Genomic DNA, 13,151 nt, shown 5'->3' on the forward strand with positions numbered 1-13,151 from the left:
GGTCTCACATTCCACCAACTTTTCAACTAACTTTTCTTTACATTTTTTAAAACTCGTGCCCGGTCAAACTGTGACTACTAATGGGGGACGGAGGGAGTACATCTGTGAATGTGATTCATGTTTAATTTTACGCTCAATTCACAATGATACACCGTTATTTCAACCTATAAAGAACATGTGATGTGATTATCTGGAGTTGTGAGAAATAGATTCAATTAATTATATACTCCTAATCATACTATAAAAGTTAAAATAGTCTTTAAATGATAAAGTGTCGAATATCCTATAAAAGTATAAATGATCGAACTTAAACTATGCTCAATCAAGCAATTCAATACAAACCACATTCAACTCAGACAAAATTATACTTCTTTCATTTTCAACATTTGAAGTATTGCAAATCATCAATTTCAATTCAAACACAACAACACTTGATATTCAAAGCAACTACACATAAACATACTAACTATGAAGAACACTCAAGAAATGCAACGACGACAAGAATGAAGTTGGAAAGGGAAGGAATTCAACCAGAAACACTAGAAAAATAAAAATAAACAGAGATACCTTCTTACAATGAGTTGAGCTTCGTTAAATCCTTACCCAGGAATGTACCCTTTAGATAAGGGTTCCTTTAAGCACCATAAGTGGTAGTGATAATTTGTTATTCTCAAAAGAACCAATGATCAATCTGTAAATCAGCAAGAGTTCTCTTGTTATATATGAACACAATTGAATGAGTATCATCTCATCAGTTTCTTTATGATTATACAACTACTACTTAAATGTATAACTACCAAGTTCACTATTAGGGTGTTTTAGTTCATTACAAAGCTGTTTTAGTTCATAACACAGTTTTAATTGAAATACGGAGTGAACCAAAACGCCATTATAGTTCACTATAAAGGCGTTTAGTTCATAACACTCCAAAAAAAATCTTTTCTTACGTGCTACCCATGTTTTTTCGATATGAGAATGTGCGAAATGAGATACCTGTGTGAAGACTACTTGTAGATAATAATTGAAGGGACATGACGGACTTTGTGGAGATCATCTCCTGATGGTGATACCCTTCTTGCCATTTCTGGCATTCGTTTGATTACAAGAGACTTGAGCGTAGAAATTTCACTTAGTCCCTCTGGAAGCATCTCTAGACGATTACACCGAATGAGTGTTAACTGAGAGAGAAGAGGCATGGCTCCTGTCTCCACTCTCCACTCGCTCAACCTTGGTAAACCCATTAATGCTAGCTTCTTGAGGCGAAGAAAACTGTTTGCTGGACACACCATCTCCTCCCCAATAAATGATTTCGAATAAAATCGCAATCTTATGAGGCAAGGAAGCTTCCCCAGTATCCCCATTGGATCATCCTCAATCTCAGATCCCACCAGATCCAAACACCTTAGTTTCGAGCCCATCAAGTTACTACTCCCGCACTCTCCTAGCGCGTTCCCTAACTTAGGCCTACTCACCATTTCATCAAGATTGGGACATGTCAAAGCCATCTTCAGCATTAGCTCACTTGTTAGGTCGCAACTGGCTTCAATATGAAGAGAACAATGCATAAGCTTGTCCCAGTTCAAAATGGCATTCATGATAGCTGACAAGCTCTCGTTATCGTGTACTTTTGCTACAAAGCGTTGGAGATTCTTCATTCTGTCCATACATTTTAATTCATGATATCTACTATCGACGCATGCTAGAGTCTCCAACCCATCCACTCCCTCATCCAATATCACTCGATAATTTCCAACCGTTTCATCTCCATAAGGAGGAAAAATCAAGTGTTTCAATCGTAGCAACTCATTGATAGCATTTGGAACTTCAACATTAAGTGAATCTGATAAATCCAGTGTATCCATGAATACAAAGTTCCTAATGGATGGGGGTAGGCTATCGAGTTCACACGCCTCTAGACGCAAACATCTAAGGTGAACAAGATCAGTGATACCTCTCGGTAACTTTCCTCCTGCAAATTTGAATCTCACGATAACTAGATCTCTCAGCAATTTGAATTTCCGAAAATCAAGTATGCTTTGTTGAGGAAACTCAACAACATTGGATTCTGTGAGATTTGATAATTGAAGAGACCTTATATGTTTGCTAGTACCTCCTCCACGAGGGACTCTAAGCTCGTGCTCCACTTGGCTTCGGAAATGGATAACCAAATGTAGTATTTTCATATTCAAGGAAGCTTCGCGTAGCAAGGTACTAAGTCTACCACCTTGATACTCCAAAATCTGCAGACCGAAATCCTCGCTCTTCCCCAATTTCAGACATAGTTCACGCACAACGTCATGAAGTTTGCATGTACTCCTATATTTTCTAGCTCTACTTGCTACATCATAATAATCTTGAATTTCAACTTGAACAATGGACCTGGAGACCAACTCACTTAAGTAGAGCTCAGCGATGTCCGTTAAAGTTTCATCCATGTCCCCAATATTCTCGTGTGAAATCATGCCTTGTGCTATCCACATCCTGTATAGACGCACAACAGATATGGTTTCATCCTCATCGAGTATACCCATGTAGAGAAAGCACGGCTTCAGATAATACGGCAGACTTTCATAGCTTAAATTTAGCACATGCTCAATCTGATCTTTTCCATCCCTATATACCACATTTTTGATGTTCATATTTACCGATTCCCATTCAGCCATGGAATTTTTCTTTCCCAATACCCCACCGAGTAAAGAAATTACCAGTGGCAAACACCCACATTTCTGCACCATTTCCTTCCCAATTTCCTCAAATCTTGTACTATTATTTTGCAATGCAAAATCTGCATATCAAAAATCAATTGAGTAAAACAAACATGCAACAAAAAAGCAGAATGAAACTAATTAACTAACTGACCTGGAATGTTTCCTTGGGGAAATGCTTTTTTCTTGAGCAGTTGAAAGGCATCGTCCACATGTAAAAGGCCATGTTGGAGTGCCAATCCGATCTCTGCAACGCTCTCCTCCCGTGTAGTCACCAAGATTTTTGTCTCCAAATCTCGGATAATGAACGGTTGCTTCAACTCATCCCAATGAGAAAGTTGCCAAAGATCATCCATAACAATGAGGCATCGCTTCTCCCTTTGTATCTCGCGCAGTCGCTCAATCAACTCTGAGTCGCTGCTTTTTCGCGTGTCAATATTGTCCTCACTTTTCTTAACCAGCAGCTGCCTGAGAACGTCCTCCCAGACTGAACGACGGTCGCATCGCTGAGTAATGCAAACCCACGCGGTGAGATCAAAGCCGGCTGTCTCGTGGTAGAGCTTCTTAGCAATGGCGGTCTTGCCTGAGCCTCCCATCCCCCACACGGAAATAACCCGGGCCTCTGTGTCCCTCCCTAGGCGACGAACAAGCTCCTCCACCTCATCCTCCATGCCTATGAAGCAATCTCCCATCTCGTAATCGGGGAAACTCTGCTGCCTCCTTGACATGGAGCTTCTTCCACCCTCCCCGTTATTTGGATTGCTGATTATGCTACTTGCTACGCCGGCTTGCTGCATAGCCTGCCTTATCCTGTCCAGATTTGATGTAATTTGTGAAATCTCGGAACCTGATCGGTGGAGATGTACCAAAATGCAGGAATATTTGCGGACACACTGTGCGAGGCCAGTTCTAGTGGTGGTTTGATAAGCTGCGTGTCTTTCGATGGCGGATTGGGATTGAAAGGCAAGATCTCTGATCTCGGAGATCCAGTTGGAGACAGTTCTGCTTTCATGGCGTCTTCTGTCTGCGTCTTCGAGGAAACACTTGATCTCTTTCAGCTGCCGCTCCAGCTCCTTCACTTGATTGCCCACACCAGCTAAAAACCTCGCCTCTTCCAATGTCAAATCATAGATGGTTTCTAGAGCCACGGACACGATTGCCTCTGCCATCTCAACTATTCCAACCTACTTTGATTCTTTCAAGAAACAAGGAATCAAACAAGTTAAGCAAGAGATATTAAAAGTAGCATGCAAAGCAAAAACATATTTTACGAGATATGTATATTTAATTAACAGATGCTACAATTATTGCCGCATAACGTCCGATTAGAAAAAGAAAAGTTTTCTTAGCAGGTAAGTAGTGGCTTAATTGTTAATTAGTAGACGCCTCCCTCTTTTGGCTTTTACACTAACAACTTCCTTTTTCTATTTGAACAATGAATAAAGTGGGAGAATTAGGTCCGTTTTCACTTGTAACAAACAAACCCAATAGGAAACGAAAACCAAATCTGAGAATTTCCGCAACCGAAGTCTTTTCATTTTTCATAAAGTATTAAAGCATCAGAAATAATATCATGGTTAGCAAATTCCATTGCACCCATCTCTTACCTAAGTTTGTTCCTTGACGGAGGACCCAACGCCCACTTGCCTCGTGTTTTAGAAAAGAATCCAAAATTTTCTAACTTTTTCTACTCATTTTCCATTACAATTTCTTTATAGCATCCACTATAGGAGAGCCGCGGCTCGTGGCTCTCCCGTGGCCCAGCCGCGGCCCCCTATAGTGCGAAACATGGGCATTTGTGGCGGGGGGTGCCCATGAGAGCGCCACTCACGTGGCCTGGCCACGGCTCTTGGGCGAGAGCCGCGACTCCCCCTTAATTAATTAATTATTATTATTATTATTATTATTATTATTATTATTTTTATAAATACCTAAAATTCTACTCTTCTTTTTAGGGATTCGGGACACGGGAGCTTTCCACCTCCCCAACACTGGAGATCGAGTCCCACCCCCCCTCCATCCCAGATGTGGAGTCCGCCATCGCCGGCGCCGTGGCAACAAACACCCCAAAACCGGGGTCAGTCCCCCACTTATCAGCAGAGATATGCGGGTCGTACCCAACCGGGGTCGGGCGACTACCGACCCAACATGGACGCGATAAACTTCCCGTCTCAATTCCAATCCTCCCCATTCCAGACTAGTCAATCTCCGCTGACGAATCTGATAGATTCACATGAGAAGAATTGATGGGGACACCGGAGACCCCGACGACCGGACGTGTGGAGATGTGGAGAGGAGGCGGTGGAAGAAGCGGCGGCGGCCAAAGTGGTACTCCAGGATCGACACACAAACAAAGTTTTATTAAACACTCGACAACGGTGTACGAAACACCAATACACAACACAGTGGTGTACACAACACCAACACAATACTACGACTCTTGGAGGACACACCTCACAAGACACCCGAGGACACACCTCTAACTCTACGAGGACACACCTCGCACACTGCTCTCGTACACACTCAGATTGACACTACACGCACACTTAGCTAGTGCAATCACCCACTCTCTTATGTACTTACTCACACTTGCTACTTGTGTACTCACTACACTCATTACAAATGGCCTAATGCCTATTTATAAGTAATCTATGTTGGTTAAGAACCGACTTACTAGACTAGAGAATTCTAGCTCCTAATTATACTAATATTATAATATAATATCTATTTCTAATGTATTACTTGAATTCTCTAGAATCATCCATCAAAGTCGGTGGCGTCATTTACTCAATACTCCCCCTTGACACCGACTTTCTTCTCCGTATATTTAATTGCTCTTGTAACTTCTGTAGCATCAAATCACAGAGCTCTCCGGGATACATACCTCGACAAGATTCTCCTTTTGAGTCAGCGTCTTTAAATTTTTCTTCTCCAGTAATTACTTTCTTCCGTGTTTTGCTTGATCTCCGAGCTTGTGGTTTCTCTGACTCTTCTTCGGACTCCAAAACCTTTTCTAGCTGCTTCAGCTTTCTTGCTGCTTGATCCGCTTCAACCCCAGATGTTTTTATTCCTTCACCTTCATCATTTTCTCCTTGAGTTTCTGGAAGCTCCACATGTTGCTTGTCAATTTCCTCCTCAACTTCTAGCAGCTCCAGCTTTCCATTTGCTTCTCCCCAAGTCTCTCCCATCACGGAAATATCCTACTCATCTTCAGTTGTCATCAACATGGAATCTTCAAAATCCCAATCTTCTTCTTCTACAACGGAGGACGCCTGGGACTCCAACTCTCCATCACTCAGAATAGCTTATGCTTCCATGTCCCATTCTTCTTCATCCGTGGATGCTCCACTAGTTATCACTGCATGACTTTCTACTGGCTTATTCTCTGACCGACAGTACCTGGCTATGTGGCCCTTTTTCCCACAACTATAACACATTCCATCAAACCTTCTTGGTTGATGAGATTCGCTGCTCCTACCATCTCTGTGTGCTGCTCCCCCTAGCCGAGAGCGCCTCTCCTCTCGATCATCTTCTTCCCGTTCATGCCATTGGTCTCGATCACCTTCGTCACTTCTACATCGATATTCTCGATTACCTTCTGCTCTCCTGCGCAAGTGATCATTTCTGGCAAAGCGGCCCCTGTTTCCGGTGAACAAGGCTTCTTTCTCATAATCCTTCACTCCAACTTTAGACATCTTATCATCCAAAGTCTCTTCATTGGACAAGATATTCTCTAACTTGTCCAGAGTTGGCTGTGTTGCCCAACCGCATGTGGCAGTCACAAGACCCTTGAACTCAGGTCTTAGACCATGGATGATGATCCTCCTCATCCTCGTCTCATTAATCACGTTATCAGGATCTAATTTCAAAATCTCTTCACATAATGATTTTACTTTAGAAAAGTACTGACTTACATTGAGCTCCCGTTGCGAGATGGAGAATAGCTCATTCTCCAGGCGCTGCAGCTTTGCCTCGTTCTTCTTGGCGAAAGCGGTCTTCAGAATCTCCCACACCTCCTTCGGTGTCTTAGCTAACCTGATACGCTGCATCTGCTCGTCTTCCACTGCAACCATCAGCACAAAAACATCGCTCTTCCGCATTTCATCTCCCACTCCTTTCGCGCCTTTCAGTCGCCAGTCGGTGGTGTGGCGCTTTCTCCTCCAACAATATCCCATAAGTCCTGACCTATGAGATAATGTTTCATACGGATACTCCAATTTTCGTAGTTGTTGCTATTTAGCTTCTCGATGCTATTTGCAACTCCAGAAAAATCCGCCATCTGGTACTGATGTTCTCCAGCTGTCAACTCTGGCAGAATAACGAAGGGGGAGTATTGAGCATAAATACTCCACTGACTTTGGAGAAACTTGGAGAACTATCTAGAGAAGTATTATTTAATAATGAATCTAGAAGTTGGTAATTAGCTAAAATTATCTAGCTCATATAACTGACGTAGAAGAAGATATTAGTATTATTAAATAGAATTAGTTAGATACTTAATAGCTAGAAGGCTCCAGATTGTCGGTACTTAACCGACTTATGTAATCTATAAATAGGCCCTTAGACATTTTGTAATACGTACACAAGAGAGTGAGTGATTGCACTAGCTAAGTGTGCGTGTAGTGTCAATCTGAGTGTGTACGAGAGAAGTGTGCGAGGTGTGTCCTCGTAGAGTTAGAGGTGTGTCCTCGGGTGTCTTGTGAGGTGTGTCCTCCAAGAGTTGTAGTATTGTGATGGTGTTGTGTAGACCACTGTGTTGTGTATTGGTGTTTCGTACACCGTTGTCGGGGGTTTAATAAAACTCTGTTTGTGTGTCGATCCTGGAGTACCACCTTGTTGGGTATCAGCGTTACTCCAGGATCGACACACAAACGGAATTTTATTAAGCTCCCGACAACCGTGTACGAAACACCAATACACAACACAACAATGGTGTACACAACACCAACACAACACTACGACTCTTGGAGGACACACCTCACAAAACACCCGAGGACACACCTCTAGCTCTACGAGGACACACCTCGCACACTAACTTCCGCACACCATTGTTAGGAGCTTAATAAAATTCTGTTTGTGTGTCGATCCTGGAGTACCGCTGTTACCCAACAAGTCGCGAGGTGTGTCCTCGTAGAGCTAGAGGTGTATCCTCGGGTGTCTTGTGAGATGTGTCCTCCAAGAGTCGTAGTGTTGTGTTGGTGTTGTGTACACCACTGTTGTGTTGTATATTAGTGTTTCGTACAACGTTGTCGGGAGCTTAATAAAATTCCGTTTGTGTGTCGATCCAGGAGTACCGCTGATACCAAACAAGTGGTATCAGAGCCACGTCGAACCGTGGTGGTTGTTATTGTAGTTGTGGTCTTTTACGTGGTGTTTATTCGCGGGTTGAGAGTATACTGTTACTTTGCCGGAATTAGCAGTTGAGGACTATTGTTGGAGTCGCTACTCTGCCGGAGTTAATAGTCAGGGACTATTGTTGGAGTCGTTACTCTGCTGGAGTTGACAGCTAGAGAATACCAGTACCAGATGTCGGATTTTTCTGGAGTTTCCAATAGCATCGAGAAGCTAAATAGCAACAATTACGGAAATTGGAGTATCCACATGCGATATTATCTCATAGGCCAGGACTTATGGGATATTGTTGGGGGAGATAGCACCACACCACCGACTGGTGACGCGAAGGCGCGAAAAGAGTGAGAGATGAAATGTGGAAATGCAATGTTCGTATTGATGGCTGCGGTTGAAGACGAGCAGATGCAACGTATCAGGTCAACTGAGACACCGAAGGAGGCATGGGAGATTCTGAAGACCGCTTTCGCCAAGAAGAACGAGGCAAAGCTGCAGCGCTCGGAGAATGAGTTATTCTCCATCTCGCAATGGGAGCTTACTGTAAGTCAGTACTTTTCTAAAGTTAAATCATTATGTGAAGAGATTTTAAAATTAGATCCTGATAACGTGATTAACGAGACGAGGATGAGGAGGATCATCATCCATGGTGTAAGACCCGAGTTGTGACTGCCACGCGCGGTTGGGCTACACAGCCAACGCTGGACGAGTTAGAGAATATCTTCTCCAATGAAGAGACTTTGGATAATAAGATATCTAAAGTTGTAGTCAAGGATTATGAGGAAGAAGCTCTGTTCATCGGCAATAGAGGCCGCGCTGCCAGAAATGATAACTGGCGGTGATCGAGAATATCAACGTAGAAGGGACGAAGGTGTTCGAGATCAATGGCGTGGACGAGAAGAAGATGATCGAGAGGAGAGGCGTTCTCAGCTAGGGGGAGCAGAACGCAGAGATGGCCGGAGCAACGAATCTCAAAGAAGATTTGATGGAGTATGTTATAATTGTGGGAAGAAGGGCCACATAGCCAGGTACCAACATCAGAGAATAAGCCAGTAGAAAGTCATGCAGTGATAACTAGCGGAGCATCACCAGATGAAGAGGAATGTGACATGAAAGCATTAGCTATTCTGAGTGACGGAGAGTTGGAGTCCCAGGTGTTCTCCGTTATAGAAGAAGAAGATTGGAACTTTGACGATTCCATGTTGATTATTGAAGACGAAGAGGGGAATATTATTGAGAGACGTGGGGAGAACGTAATGGAGAAATAAAACTCGAGCTGCTAGAAGATGAGGAGGAAATCGACGAGCAACATGTGGAGCTTCCAGAAACTCAAGGAGAAAATGATGAAGGAGAAGGAATAAAAATATCAGGGGTTGAAGCGGATCAAGCAACAAGAAAATTGAAGCCGCTAGAAAAGGTTTTGGAGTCCGAAGAAGAGTCAGAGAAACCACAAACTCGGAGATCAAGCAAAACACAGAAGTTGCTGGAGAAGAAAAATTTTAAAGATGATGACTCAAAAGAAGAATTGTGTCAAAGTATGCATCCTGAAGAGATCAGCATTATGGAGCTACAGAAGCTACAAGAGCAGCTAAATATACGGAGAAGAAAGTCGGTGTCGAGGGGGAGTGTGAGAAAAGAGTACACAAGAGAGTGAGTGAGTGCACTAGCTAAGTGTGCGTGAGTGTGTAGAAGAGTTAGTGTGCGAGGTGTGTCCTCGTAGAGCTAGAGGTGTGTCCTCAGGTGTTGTGAGGTGTGTCCTCCAAGAGTCGTAGTGTTGTGTTGGTGTTGTGTACACCACTGTTGTGTTATGTATTGGTGTTTCGTACACCGTTGTCGGGAGCTTAATAAAATTTTGTTTGTGTGGTCGGAACACCGATACACAACACGATGGTGTACACAACACCAACACAACACTACAACACTTGGAGGACACACTTCACAAGACACCCGAGGACACACCTCTAGCTCTACGAGGACACACCTCGCACACTACTCTCGTACACACTCAGATTGACACTACACGCACACTTAGCTAGTACAATCACTCTCTCTTGTGTACTCACTCTATTTTTGTGTACATTAACAAAATAGGCCTAGTGCCTTTATATAGATGACTAAGTCGGTTTATGTAACCGATATTACTAATCTAGAGAACTCTAGCTAATCTATTCTACTTAATATAATAATACAAAATATCTAATCTATTCCAATGTCGGTGGAACTCTCTAGATGTAATCATTTCATTTGTTAATTTGATTAATCCATCTCTCTCAGCTCTTCGTGAAGTCGGTGGAGCCTCTATGCTCAATAGTGGTTTTAATTAAAGAATTGGCTGCTTTCTCTTGGGCCAGTCAACTAGGTCAATTTTCAATTTGATGCTCGACCAAGTTTTAATATACGAGAATTTAGAAATTTTCCTTAAGAACGAGTGAGAGAATAAAATGATTTTAAATTATTTTTCTAAAGTCTAATATAGCATGTCATCTTCTTTCAAAGGGCATTTTCTGCACGCGAGTTTAGATCGAAAAGAGAAATTCAAGTTAAGGAACTAAGCGAACGAGTTGAGCTTTTCTATCCTACATTGTTGCGTGAACTTACTTTTACATTGTATGAGTTATGTGCTTAATTTCAAAACATGTTTTGTCATGCCGTATTCTTTTTTAAGGATGTGCCTATCCGATCGCCTAGTGGGAAGTGAGTCCCTACTAGATGTTATGAGTTTAATTGAATACGGGTTTGACTCGTGCGCCATCTTTCGAGTTGGCCGGTCAGTGATCGATGATGTGGCCACATTCTCATTTCACATATGATCATCATTGTGACCTCAATTGTTCTGTAGTCTTGTGGTGCTTCAAACGACGCCATGAATGCATCTTTGCAGGTTTTTATTTATCTTCATCTCAGAAACAGGATAAGTAGAACTAATGAATGTGTAGATGATGTTTCATTGTGATTTCTTGACTATTTGTATGGATATTTTCAGTGAACAACAAGCGTCGTGAATGCAGCTTTTGACCTGTTTACAAGGTGAAGTTTCAGTGTTTCACCATTTGTGATTACTCTGTTGAATTATTTTCCAACACCAGAGTGTTGCAATTGATTTCTCTCTCGTTGATCAGGGCAAGCTCCCGAGTGGCCAAGAAATCGCGGTGAAAAGGCTTTAAGGAGCCAAGGAATTCAGGAACGAAGTCGTAGTAATCTCAAGGCTTCAACACAGGAATCTTGTCAAACTCCTAGGCTGTTGCATTCAAGGGGAAGAATACATATTAGTGTATGAACACATGATCAACAGAAGTTTGGATTCTTTCATCTTTGGTATGTATTCAAGAATATATCTCGTCAATTGCAAAAAACTGGTAGCTGAACAATTTCCTCTGCTGCAGATGAATCCAAACAATCATTAGTGGATTGGAAGACTCGGGTTCAAATCATTGAAGGAATCGCGCAGGGCATTCTGTACCTGCACAAGTACTCAAGGCTGAGGGTCATACATCGCGACCTCAAGGCGAGCAATATCCTCTTGGATGGTGGTATGAACCCCAAGATCTCTGATTTTGGCATATCCAGGATTTATGGTGAGAACGGAGCTCGTGCAAAGACAACCAAAATCGCAGGCACCTAGTAAGAAACTCATGTTCCAAGTGTATTGTATGAAGTTGCATTTTTGTCGAGCATTATGCATACATATTGTTTTTTGTGTGTTTAGAGGTTACTTGTCGCCTGAATACGCTATGGATGGAAATTTCTCGAAGAAATCGGATGTGTTTAGCTTTGGCATTATAGTGCTAGAGATCATCAGTGGCAAGAGGAATATTCCTTCTTTAGGCTGATCACTCTCTGAATATGCTCGGCTATGTATGTAAGCTTCGGTTGTCACTTGTCACTCGTTTTTTTTGTTTCATTAATCATGGAAAAGGAAATGGTTTTAACATGATGGGAAAGGGAACCTAATTAGGCATGGAAGCTGTGGAAAGAAGGGAGGAGCATTGAGTTGTTGGATGAGGCGCTGCAGGCTGACTCATGCGCAGACAGTGAAGCAGAAAAGTACGTCCGGTTGGGATTCTATGCGTGCAGGAACGAGCTGCAGATCACCTGGACATGCCGGTTTTGTAGCCATGGCGGGCAACAACATAGCTGCTCTTCCTCTGCCTAAACAGCCTGCATTTTTATGCTAACAGGACTGTGTAGTTTATGCTGTTTCTTTTATTGTATTGTATATAGGTCTTTAGCAATGTCAAATGTAGATGTGGTTTATCATTTATTTAATTCAAGTAGAAGGGAATTATTTTTTAAATTTTAAAATAGTCAAGCTCTGATCCAGCAATATTTGTTACTTAAGTAAGGTAAACTTCTATGAGATTTCTTGATCATTTACAAGGTCAAATGCCCGAATAGATGGAAGGGGACATCCACCAATCACCAGTATTCAATGTAGCTTGTTAAAATATGATATTACAAAAATATATACGAGTATGACTTATTTTGTTGATAAAAGACTAAAAAAAAAGAGTATTAGACCTGCCATCTTGGATTAGGATACAATCACACATGTCTAGAATGTGGAGTATCTACTAAAGATTGCGTTTTAAAGTCTAAAGTCCCAAATAATGGTGCAGTTATATATATCTACATTTTGGATCAGTCGATAGGTTTATGTTAAAATGACAATTCCTCTTAAAATGACACCGTGACACCACTTATACAACAATATTGTAAACGCTACACAACAATATTCAATACGGTAGACAGCAATCTATAGATTGCTATAGATTGTTGTCTAACGTGTTGGATATTGTTGTTCAAGAAAAATTACTGTATAAGGTATTAAATATTGCTGGCCGTCTTTTTTTATCCTTGAAATTTTTTTTTGGCTACGTGACAGCTTATTATTCGTCCACGTGTACAAATGATTAACTAAGAATGGTGGTATGATGTTATTTTAAGGAGTGGTGGCATTCTAACACTCCCCTAAGTCGATAACTTACATCTAAAGATATTTTTGCTCTAGCAATCAAAACTAAGTTAATTTGATTTTCAACACACACACACACACACACCTAGGGATACACTTGTACAGTCATACACTAAGGATGTAAATAA

At 41.9% G+C, this 13,151-nt stretch overlaps 1 protein-coding gene and 1 long non-coding RNA gene across 5 annotated transcripts; one reads left to right on the forward strand and one right to left on the reverse strand.

Moving 5' to 3' along the window:
- Nucleotides 1–352: 352 nt before the first annotated feature.
- Nucleotides 353–4,144, reverse strand: LOC125212396 (putative disease resistance protein At1g50180). Its single transcript, XM_048112559.2, has 3 exons — nt 2,860–4,144; nt 994–2,785; nt 353–691 (listed from the first exon to the last, which is right to left on the reverse strand). The coding sequence occupies exons 1-2, from the start codon at nt 3,872–3,874 to the stop codon at nt 1,005–1,007; spliced, it is 2,796 nt and encodes a 931-aa protein (XP_047968516.1). The 5' UTR covers nt 3,875–4,144; the 3' UTR covers nt 353–691; nt 994–1,004.
- Nucleotides 4,145–10,509: 6,365 nt separating this feature from the next.
- On the forward strand, nt 10,510–12,324 carry LOC125210621 (uncharacterized). 4 transcript variants are annotated; one of them, XR_016136298.1, is made up of 4 exons: nt 10,510–11,078; nt 11,171–11,366; nt 11,435–11,910; nt 12,007–12,324. It is a non-coding gene; the product is annotated as an uncharacterized LOC125210621 (long non-coding RNA). The 4 variants fall into 4 exon arrangements; XR_016136299.1 differs by having other exon boundaries at nt 11,435–11,906; XR_007174387.2 differs by having other exon boundaries at nt 11,435–11,672; nt 11,758–12,324.
- The last annotated feature ends 827 nt before the right edge of the window (nt 12,325–13,151 follow it).

The sequence above is a fragment of the Salvia hispanica genome, chromosome 3 (genome assembly GCF_029641045.1).
Source record: "Salvia hispanica isolate PSC_SH4W2 chromosome 3, Shi_PSC_v1, whole genome shotgun sequence".
NCBI lineage: Eukaryota > Viridiplantae > Streptophyta > Magnoliopsida > Lamiales > Lamiaceae > Salvia > Salvia hispanica.

What these genes read in the sequence shown, in the direction of transcription:
- LOC125212396 (XM_048112559.2), bottom strand. Translation starts at nt 3,874, where the DNA reads ATGGCAGAGGCAATCGTGTCCGTGGCTCTAGAAACCATCTATGATTTG. An exon ending in TCCCCAAGGAAACATTCCAG is followed by an intron (nt 2,786 to 2,859) that starts GTCAGTTAGTTA and finishes TTTGATATGCAG; the next exon opens with ATTTTGCATTGCAAAATAAT.